General features: G+C 42.0%; 1 protein-coding gene across 1 annotated transcript; it reads right to left on the bottom strand.

The window, feature by feature from the left end:
* Positions 1-2849: 2849 nt before the first annotated feature.
* Positions 2850-8409, bottom strand: LOC117731441 (E3 ubiquitin-protein ligase MARCHF9-like). Its single transcript, XM_034533808.1, has 4 exons — positions 8065-8409; positions 5135-5290; positions 4003-4195; positions 2850-3145 (listed from the first exon to the last, which is right to left on the bottom strand). The coding sequence occupies exons 1-4, from the start codon at positions 8407-8409 to the stop codon at positions 2850-2852; spliced, it is 990 nt and encodes a 329-aa protein (XP_034389699.1).
* Positions 8410-11546: the final 3137 nt, after the last annotated feature.

An 11546-nucleotide genomic window follows, 5' to 3' on the forward strand; every position in this document is an offset into this window, starting at 1 on the left:
ACCACGATAGTTCGAGCACACTCTCCGGTCCCCCTTCTTGAAGATGGGAACCACCACCCCGATCTGCCAATCCATGGGCACTGTTCCCGACCCCCATGCGACACTGAAAAGGCGTGTCAACCAAGACAGCCCAACAATGTCCAGTGCTTTCAGCATCTCAGGGCGGATCTCATCCACCCCTGGCGCCTTGCCACCAAGGAGCTTTTTGACTACCTTAGCGACCTATGCCAGGGATATGGGTGAATCCACCCCAAAGTCTTCCGGCGCTGCCCCCTCTCCGGGGGATATGTTGGCCGGGTTTAGGAGTTCCTCAAAGTGCTCTTTCCACCGCCCGACGATGTCCCCAGTCCGGGTCAGCAGTTCCCCCCCCCTGCTGAGAACAGCCTGGGGTAGACCCTGCTTTCCCTTCCTGAGCCGTCGGATGGTTTGCCAGAACTTCCTTGAGGCCAACCGAAAGTCCTTCTCCATGGCCTCCCCGAACTCCTCCCATGCCCGAGTTTTAGCCTCCGCGACCATCGTCGCTGCAGCCCTTCTGGCCCGCCGGTACCCGTCAGCTGCTTCAGGAGACCCCTGGGCCAGCCAGGCCCGAAAGGCCTCCTTCTTCAGTTTGACGGCTTCCCTCACCCCCGGCAAGCATTAATTAGTATTGTTGTTGCTATATATGTATTGAAACATATGAGGGAGACACTTAACATTTTAAGCCCCATGGCGCCCAATTGGGCGCCGATTTACACATCATAGTTAGACTGTGTAAAACCTTACAATAAACATGAGCAAATATATTGATGTTATACATCAAATGAAACAAGAGAACTTGGGCTACAATACTATTTCCACACAACTCAAACACCAACTGAAAGAACTAAGAAAATATCATAATCATCATTTTGTCAGGAGTCAGCCCACTCAGCACGTTTCCGGAACTAGAAACCCGTAGCTTGATACTATCAGAAAAAGCCAGATAGCAAAAAGCAAGAGGACTCCACACAGATTATAAATGTCTTTTTAAAATCCTTCTGCACCAAAGCATCTCTGAGATATGAGCAAAAGAACACAGCAACATGAATCGATTAAGCGCTTACAGTCACAAATGTTGCTTATTTTGGGCTTTTTTTTGTTCAAAAAATTATTTTTTCTTCTTCTAATCAACAAAGACTGCTATATTTAGATGTATTGAACACCATAAGTAATATAAAAGTGAAATATATGGTTTGGTACATGAGAAAATTCAAATTGCCCAAATGCCCATATCGCCTAATTTATCTGTACTAAAACCTCTCTAACTTTGTTCTACTTTACTTTTTCAAAGTCAAACTTTGCAGAGAGACTGGTCACATATTGTGCTATGATCTCTGATGTGCTTTGCTGTTTCTGTGCGTCTTTCCAAGAGATAATCATCCTGAAAGTGCTTTTTTTTCTAGGCGAACTTGGAAATTAAACTTTTGCTGTCTTTCATCTTTATTTACTCTTAACCAGTAACATATATAGTAATATGTACACATCTGAACAGAAGTCCACATTTATTATAACACCAACATTATTTAAATAGCCTTTGTGGCTGCAGAGATACACCCTTTTTAGTTTGGGTATGATATTTCGAGCAGAAACCTAGAAAATAGCTTGGGGCTTAAAGAGAGCAATGTTGTTTGTGTTTAACTAAGTTGCTGTTGAAAAAAATGTTCGAATAGAAACTGGAGCCCATCCACAGTCAAACATCACAAATACAGAGTTCAGGGAATATAGTGAATATAAGATGTAGGACTCTTAATCCTGAAGCCACTCAGTGGCTCATGTATCGCAATTTCTCACTTTTAGAATCTTCATTGTGTTATCCATTGAATGGAAATGCTGCAGTTCCCTCTGTATCTTCTGAGTCAACCGTAATAATCTTCTCAGTTCACTCTGTCAAGAATGGGGTGACACATTATAGTCCCATCCTGGTGTAAGGCTTCACAAGAGACTTGTTTTTTGTTCATAGGTTCACAGAAAACGGTCTGCTGTAAACTGACCTTGCCCTTTGTCTTTCTCTGTCCTTTTGTGAATGGATTTTCCACTCAAGCCTCTCCCAGATTTTTAAGATAATTTTTTTATTTGCGGGATGACAATGAAAACTGATAAACCCAGAGTGTGTGTTATTTGATTTTGCCGACAATAATTTGATATTTGAGTAATCCCAAAAGGTAAATGCAATCTGCATATATAAATTAGTTTTCCCAGCTAAATTTGCTAAGATCCATCTTGTTGCCTAAAATGAGATCAAACATAAAACACAGTTCCACTTTTGAGATCAACAAAGTCTTTATTACAAAACACGATTTGTACTTGTAGGGTAAATTATATTTTAAGCAATTGTGCCTTGTTTTATTGGGCTTTTCAATATCTGATCCATTGATGTAAACCTTCAAGAATATGTTGAAAAAATTAGGGGGGTTGGGGCCATTATTATTGTCACATGAGTAGGAGCGCAATCATTTCCCCTATCAAACTCCCTATTATAGAGTAACATCCAAATCAATCATCTTGTTTTGTCTTTTGAAAGCAACACATAAAAAAACATTTTGGAACATTGGTTATAGTGGTAAAAAAAAAGAAGGTTAATAGCTTTAAGAAGCAAAGATTTATCCTTTTCAAAATGTATACATTTTTCTTATTTGTCTTTTTTTCAGTCTTTGTTTTTAGAGTGGGCCTAAAGAAAACTGTTCTCCCTTTGACTAAATATCTCTTGTTGTCCACTTTGAGATTCTGTGAGCGAAATGTGAGACTAGAAGTTACCGGCAGGGTTTCTGTGGCAGATTGGAATCGTTTTTTTTTCATTAGATCCAATCAACACTTTGATCTCCTCCTCAGCCTCATACAGTGGTCACCCTCATGACCACCTCATGGTTGGCTCTGCGTAGACTGCTGGGTCTTAACTGGCTGAGGATGTGCAAAATGGTATAGCCACAGTGGTGGTTGAGAATAGTCCCATGTCGACTCGCCCTCTGTCCGCTGTCCGAGTTCCTGTCAACACGACCTTTACTGCTCGAACTGATGGGGTCACCTGAGTCCTTTGCTTTCTCATAATTCAGCACTTTCCACTGCTGGTTCACCGCCTGCCAGCGCTTAAAGATCCGGTAAACAGACGATCCTTCATGGATTATAAGGCCTGTGCATAAAGGACAAAGGGTAGGGGTGGTAGGGGCCAGAAGCAATGTTACATATAGACAAATAGTTGTTTGTTCAATGAGAATCAGGAAGTACGAAAAGGTACAGAGTGGATAAGAACTATATGTTCTCAAAAATAAAAAGATTATTATTATAGACTTGTGTGTGGGTGTTTTGGACTGATGTTTGATTAGAAACACGAGTCGATGAAAATCCCTTCAAGGGGAAAAAAAGAAGCAGAGACGTATGCAACAAATATACTCATGCAACACACGTGTTATTTCATCTGTCTGTGCACTTAGAATAAACTAATAGCACATATATGCATTCAGAATTAATGTATTGTCTGTGTAAACTATCTGCATTGTGCTTTGCGGTCATCCACTAAGTTATATACACAAAGTCTGCATCTATTGGATGCATTGCCATGAAAATGTGAGACTTTTCTTAGCACCATATATACACGGTGACCTTGGTAAAATGTCTTGACAACTGTTAAATAAATTGCCCTGAAATTTGGTAAAGAGATCCATAATGCCCAGGATGACTGTGGTGCTCTATTTTTCCTCCGGTGCGGGCCATGAAGTTTAAATTTCACCAAAATACATTTTAATGTATTTTTTATTTATTGGAAATGTTTAATTGTGCTTGCCAATAGACAAATTGCCAATTTTGTCCGTACTCAGTTGACCTGTTGTGCACTGACTAAATTACTCACTAGATAGCAACTAATTGGAATTAATTAAGTGAAGTATACCATAAGTATATTATTTAACACTGTCTCCATACGTGTATTAATATCCACATCATCCACCTGTGAAATAACACCGCATGGCAGCATCAGTATGAGTGCCTTACCTATACAAACTATGTCCATGAAGCCATACATGCCGTAGCATATCTGGAAGAGAAGGTCCTGCCGCTGCCATTTGGCTGAAGGGCTAAGAGAGGACCACACCAACCAGGAGATACTGGCGATGAGGAACAAAGAGCCCAAGATGATGGCTGCAATCTGCACCTTCTCAATGACAGTCAGAGAGATGTCCTGCCACTAGAACAGACACAAAAATGGACTGGAACTTTGAACTTTAGATGTCAATTTCATAATCCATTCTCTACTATGTGAGAAACTGTAATAGTGCAGGGTTGGTCTCAGACATTATTTGAGTGTGACGCCTTTTATATTGATGTAACCACAGTGCTTTGTCATTCACCAAAGTGCTATAAAATAACAGCCTCACTGAGCCTCTGCTGCTCAAGCTTTAACACAGATAATGAAACCCTATATCTAAGTAAATTTGAGAATTCCTGAATGAATTAAACAATTTCACTTATACAATCAGGCCAATTCTCCAGAATAAGTATATTCTTCATTTAGAGATGCAGGGATTGTAGCAAGACACGCATCTGAGGGAACAAGCATTTCATCTGATAGTATCTCTGTTCCAGCATTCGGAAGCTGACACCATTTGGTGATTCTGTCTGTCCGTCCACTGTCTGTGTGCACACTCTGTGTAGTGTCTCATTAATTTGTTCTTGGCATCTTCCTATAATTCCTCATCACTTTATTCAGTTTATCACTTATCCATTTGTCAGTTAAAAAAACAAACAGTATAAATAGCTCTGTGAAAATGAGCTATTTATCTGCCAACAGCAACATGCTTCCTGTTAGGAATCAGTGCACATTGATTGGAGAAAATCAGTCCAAATGCCTTTGTGGAGTTGGTGATGTAAGTAAGCACTGCATGGCTTCTACTGTATGCCATTACGTTCACCTTCTGATCAATGACCTCTAATGTGATAACTGCCTGTTAACTGATTCACTCATATCTGGCAATGTAGAATTTACAAATGGCTCTCTGCCATGTAGCTTGGCAGTCTAATGTTAAGGAATTGATTCATAAAGCTCCTTTAACCAGAAATAATGTTTCCACATTAAAGATGAAGACAGAGAGAGAGAGAGAGAGAGAGAGAGAGAGAGAGAGAGTACCTGAAGTGGGTTTTTGGTGCTGATGGCCAGGACCTGGTACTTGCAGTAGCAGATCTCACAGCTCCAGGAGCCTCTCTCACTGATCCAGCGGATAAGGCAGGACTGGTGAGTACAGCGCACAGAGCCAGCACAGCGACAAGGGCTCAACAGCTCTCCCTGCAGGACAACACAAACAGCTGCATTCAGCAGGATCTTGAAGCTATTATTGAATCTGCCTCTTCCAAGATTTGATTTGCCAAAGATGACAGTAAAAATAAAGATGAAGATCTTTATCACGAATATAACAACTTGCCTCCTCAGCCTTGCTATTGTTACTGTCACATTCCATCTACTTAAGGCCCTGTGTTGTTGCTGTTATGAAGCTAGCAAAGGGATTAAAAAAGATAAAAGCTTGGAGCAAGCACCAACACATATGATCAATATGAAACTACACTGGATGAATGCACATAAAATAATATGTTTATAAACTTAAGATATTAGAAAGAATGGGGCTGTTTTGATGCTGCATGACATCATTGCTTTGTTTTGTAATGTTACACATTTTGGGTATAGGTTGATATTAGTTTATTTGTCTCCAATTATGTTTTTGTGTACTTGTTAGAGAGAGAACAGGTTTCAAAGTGAGAGTAAACATCAAGTAATAATGACAGACTACAAATCATTATTACTATTCAATATAATTATTACCTTGAATATGCGCAGCTTTTTTTAACCTGTTCTAGTCACTTCAACAGAATTTGACATTAAAGCGTTGATGTCTGCACAGTAACTGAATCCTCTCAGGATAACACTCTTGTGCCTCTCAGGTTTAAAAAATATATATATTTTATAAGGTTTCTGTTGAGTTAAGTTTTTTTAAATCGATATATTGGTGTTTACAAATCTTCAGTGACTCTGGTTTTGTTACAGTTAAAGTGTGACAAAGCTATACAAAGGTCCAGGAAGGAGTTTTCCTGATTCATTGTGTCTTTGTCAGTAAGATCAAAGTTCCTACAGCCCATATGTTATGCCTTACGTTCACCTTTGTTGCCAATTAACTGCTATTTTCATGGGTCTTTTGTGTCAATTGTAACAAACTGAAGCTACACTTTTTAACCCCAATGTTTTGAGGTTGGGTGAAGTCAGCTGGCTTTATCCTGATAAAGTAAACTATGGGATAAAATGAACTCCTAAAACAACTTTCTCAAACAATTGTTAATGCTTGGTGCAGTAATATGGAACTAATGAATGAAATAACTAATGACTCTTTAGATTTCTCTGTCATATGCATTATTATATTATCTGTGCCTGTACATGTAACCAGTGTTTATTGTCTCCACCATCAGTGTATAGGATCCTGTATCTCCAACTCTCCAACGTCTCTCTGACATGCATGAATTCGTCAGCTTGTCTTTCTCTCCGATCACAACAACAGGTGGGATAAGATTTTTAGAGTAGTGATGAACTCCTTGACAACTGGATATACAGAAATAACTGGAGTAAATTCTGGCCAGATTTCCTGAGAAAAGCTATCGGCAGTTGATCTCCCATTCAATTATGACTATAGGGAATAAAAGCGACGGTGCCTCATTGTTAGGATAATGTTTTAAGACATGGTGGATATGTTCAGAGGATATCATTTAATCAGAAATTAAAAACATGAATCAAATTTGTAGTAAAGAGAGAGTTTACAGTATTTTTGATACATTTCACTGTGCTGCTTAACGCATTCATACAGTTTGCTTCTTTGGTGTCACTTTCACGTATCCTCAAAAGAAATTACAGGTCAACTGCTGCAGGTTTTTGCTCTCAGTGTGACACTCCTTAAGGCCCTCGGACTAACAACACTCTCACACGTCTCACTTTATTTTCTGTCTCCAGGTAATGTGCACAGTCTTTAATTAGTTGGATATCTGGAGGGGAAACTAAAACTTTCTGAGCAAAATCTGTCTCTCAGGCTGATTTCATCCTTTATTGCTCAGATTCCATGTCTCAGACAGCAATAACATCCTTTGAGCGAACACTGTACTTTGTGTGACCTTCTTGTAGCCTATAAATGAATGATCAAAGGCATGATTGCTGTATTAATGGTTCCTACTGAAGAGTCCTTTAGCAAATTATCGAACTTGGAGAAATAATCAGATGAATCTATTACTGATCCGATCACTGTTGATAGATTAATTCCTTTTTTTGGTCTTAGTCATTCTGGATGCATGTGAAAAGAGTTATGTTTAAGATAAGTATAATGTCTTGGCTCTTCAGATCTGAGAAAATAACCCTGATGACATAGTGATGTCTTCTGGGTTATCTCACTTTAAGCTAGAAGAATATAAATGTATAACAAACTGTAATGGACAAAGACATTGACATTTACAGAGCAGGGAGAGTCTTGCAATAATTTACACTTGACTTGCATTATGGTAAATATTGGATGTTGCTTCAATTTTGATAACATTTGGAGTATTAATGCTGACAACTAGTTCAAACCCCTAAAAGGTTTACATTGAACCAAGCAATTATTTATGTAATGTAAGAATATTTTACAAAAGTATTTTGGGTCAACTTCCTTTCAATAATATGCGTTTGAATGTATTGGGCTTTTCTGAGCGTTGCCAGTTAGTTGTTTTGTTTAACTTTAAGTTTCATTTTCACATATTCTAGTATTTCATTTTCATGGTAGCAAACATTTCTATGGATTATATGGAGCTCAAACAACAGTAGAGTAGTGAACATGGCCCTTTTGCGACCTGCTTTTGAACAGACCTCCTCAGATGAGCACCACATGGTTTGTGGCCCCATGAACCAGTAAGCACCTGCATTGCAGGTTCCTACAGGTTGCTGGTGCCCATGAGCAAACCTTGAGGTTTGCTCATGGGCACCAGGTCCCGACTGAATGGCTGACCCGTTTTTTAAGCACCCACAGTAATACCTTTAATATTTAGCCTAACTACCTTCTCCGGGCCTTGGAAGCAGATCCGGCACTGCGGTGATCGCATCCCGCTCTCTGAGAGACTCGGAAGGGAAGTGGCGTCCAGTCCTTCTCCCTCAGATTTGTTTTCTTCTGTATCCTCCAATTCCAGACTGCGTGGCCGGGAGTCAGAGCCATAATATTCCTCCTCATCATCCCGGTGAGAGCAGCTCAACGGCGGCCAACCACAGCCTCCTATAGCGAGCCCTCGCATCCTGGTCTGCGTGTCCGGGTCTGTGCCCGTTTCAGTCCTCCTGCTTGACCCAGAGCGCATCAATAACAACACTTTGAGTTCATTGAAAAACATCTGGATGCGATACTTAAACATTCTTAAGTAGCTTTACTACACAGGCACAACTGATCTGTGAGACAAAACAGCCTTCAGCTTGACAGCAGGTCCATTATACATTGAAATCAACATTATGTGTAGGCCTGTTATTATTAATACTATGGCATCCACACCATTTAATTTTAGCAATTTACAGTCTATTAAATAAAATACAGATCTCTGGCAATGAAGCACGATAGGCTATTATCCCATCCCATTAGCCCATATATATTTGCATATCCTGTTGTTATAGCATGTGCACCGCAATCCAGCCAATAGGGAAGCATTATTTATCATGGATAGAGCCAATGGAGGCTGAACGCCACGAACTGTGAGGCACCAACATTGAAGTCAGACGAGTCCAACATCATTCTCTCAAGCGCACATTTTCAACCCGGTAATTTATAAGCACCCCGACATTCCTCTTGGTGTTTCTAAATCAGCAGAGGAAACAATGTTGGAGTCTATTCCTCTTCAGGTGGAAAAGCAGCGAGGGTGTCTGAGGAGATTAATATTAAATCCTATTAACAACTAAGTCAAAGACGATTTATATTTGAGTTTCTCCATTTACCTATGGGGAGATATTACGACAACAACGCGTGCATCCTTTGTTGTCTCGCAGTGGCATCCATCAAGTCACCAGTGTTTCCTCTTGTCTCCTTTTCTTCGCTCCAGCCTTTTTTGTTCGATCGAGTGGCTTTCGTCCCACATCTTCCGACAACCCCGTTACAAAGTTACAATCCAGCAGCGTTGCATGTTAGAGATCGATGCGAGAGAAAAAAACCTGAAGAAGAATTCATTTTACGACAACTTGCACTCACAATTATCTGTTTTTCCCGACCATCTCTGCGCCAAAAATCAGGAAAAAGAAGAAGGTGTCAGAAATGGATTCCTGCAAACATAAAAATGAGCTGTAAGCAGACTGCCACCGTCCCTTCCGGGTTGTGAAAACAACCGCACATCATCCTCAAATCTTCACCTAAAGAAACCAAGGCCTCCGTGAACAATACACTGCCACATGGCAGGCTGCGGCGACGTGTCCACGACCTCCGGGATGTCAGTTGTTTATTTCAGGCACGTCAGCTCAAACGTAAACTTCTTTATCGGTTTAGTTGCAGCCAGCGGCTTTCCTATCTTCCCTCTCGCGGCTGAGAAGATGAGCTCCACCCGCAGTAGGCAGCGCACTGACAGAGGCTGCTGTCCGAGGTGCTGATGTTCGTGTGACGTGGCGGCCACGTGCTGATATCCATCGGCTGATGGAGAAAAGAAAAACAATTATTGTAAGACGCGCGTGCGCGTGTCACCATCTCTAGCATGGTATCACAAGAACAGAACAAAGACTCTCTGACAGCAGGACACGCAATGGATCGAGCTTGCAACACGTCCGTCAGAGAATTGTCTCAGAGGAGACGACAGCTCCACCATCGCAAAGAGGAGCTTTGTATTTGTTTGCTGAATTCGGCTTCTTTTAAATGAAGAGGTTATAGTTATTATAAGCAAGGGCGCCAGTAAAGAGATGAACTAACATTTTGGTATAGCACAGTAAATATAAAATGTTTTATGATTTAGCTGCCCCATATTTTACACAAGTGCTTGATGACTATAACGCATTTTAAAAATCGCAAGAGGTTGTGTGGTAGTGATCAATGATTTGTCAAATGATTGGAGCTTCCAGGAAATGAACAGTTTGAGTAAAAGTTTGATGTTTAATTGGACAATGTTCTCCATAAATCCAAAAGTGATCAGTGAATAACAATTGGATAGCTTGGTTGGAATGATTCTGAGTAAATATACATCACAGTTTTCAGTGAGAAAACAGAGAAAACAGATTAAAATGTGAAAACAGTACTATAAAGGGAGGTGATACAAGAAAGAAGAGGAATTCAAGTTAAGATGGTATTCTGTGTCTCATGCAGAAACAGCCATGTGTTAACCTTTCATACAGAACACAACTGAAATAGTGCAGCCTGGGTGTCACACATGTTTATAAGTGCAATTGTTATGGTTTGTCTCTGACCCCAAGCGCACGACAACAGCAAGGTTTAGTTCTAGCCGAACACACGGCGTAGTTTATTGAGCACAACAAGTCACTTAGAAAAGAAACACAAAAAACTCAAAGTGTCCCCTTAGTCCACGGGTGATCGAACATCAAACCCCAAAAAATCCAAGAAAATACTCCACACAAAAAAGTCAGCAAAGATACGAGGGAAAGTTCAGTGACGACACAAGGAGGAAAGTCCACGGACATCATGGCACGAACTCGCAACGTCAACACAGACAGTCCTGATCTTTATCCCCCCGAATACAACGAGCTGACGAGCTGCAGCCGTGGGACGAGCTGAGTGGCTTCAGGTGTGAGTTGGAGCGCCCCTGGCTTGTCCCCGCCTCCAAGCCCGTAGCTCCCTGGCAGCGCGCTCTGAGGTACCGGGTGTCACTGTGTGAACAGGCTGAGGAGGGAGTCCGGCTGGCTGAGTCCTGACAATACCCCCCCCTCTACGGGAGCCACCTGGCGACTTGCCAGGCTTCTCGGGATGGGCCTGATAAAAGTCAGTCAACAGTCCTGGGTCCATGATGAGCTGGCGGGACACCCAGCTTCGTTCCTCCGGACCATAGCCCACCCAGTCCACCAGAAACTGGTACCCACGTCCTCGTCGGCGAACATCCATCAGTCGGCGAACCTTCCACTGAGGGTGCCCATCTACGATCTTAGGGGGAGGTGGAACTGGGGCAGGAGGCATCAGGGGACTGTGGGAGACAGGTTTAATTCTCGACACATGGAACACTGGATGGATCCTCATGGAGGTTGGAAGTCTCAGCCTCACCGCTGCAGGACTGAGCACCCTTGTGATCTCAAAGGGTCCAACGAACCGGGGATCCAGCTTCTTAGCGGTTGACTGCAGGGGAAGATCCTTGGAGGACAGCCAAACCTTCTGCCCCAGTTGGTATGCGGGCGCTGGGTTCCGGCGACGGTTGGCTCCTCGGCTGCCACGTTCAGCCGCTCGGAGTAAGGCGGCTCTGGTGACCTCCCAGATACGACGACACCTGTTCAGATGGGTCTGCACGGAGGGAACTGCCACTTCCGACTGCTGAGCAGGAAAGAGCGGCGGCTGGTAACCCAGAGACGCCTCGAAGGGGGA

The sequence above is a fragment of the Cyclopterus lumpus genome, chromosome 5 (genome assembly GCF_009769545.1).
Source record: "Cyclopterus lumpus isolate fCycLum1 chromosome 5, fCycLum1.pri, whole genome shotgun sequence".
In the NCBI taxonomy this organism is placed as follows: domain Eukaryota; kingdom Metazoa; phylum Chordata; class Actinopteri; order Perciformes; family Cyclopteridae; genus Cyclopterus; species Cyclopterus lumpus.

Bases quoted from the DNA above. Each gene is read 5' to 3' on its own strand.
- LOC117731441 (XM_034533808.1), bottom strand. From the start codon at position 8,409: ATGTTTAAGTATCGCATCCAGATGTTTTTCAATGAACTCAAAGTGTTG. The intron at 4,196-5,134 runs GTACTCTCTCTC...TGTCTGTTCTAG, and splicing joins GCACCAAAAACCCACTTCAG to TGGCAGGACATCTCTCTGAC. The intron at 3,146-4,002 runs GTAAGGCACTCA...CTTTATGCACAG, and splicing joins CATGGACATAGTTTGTATAG to GCCTTATAATCCATGAAGGA.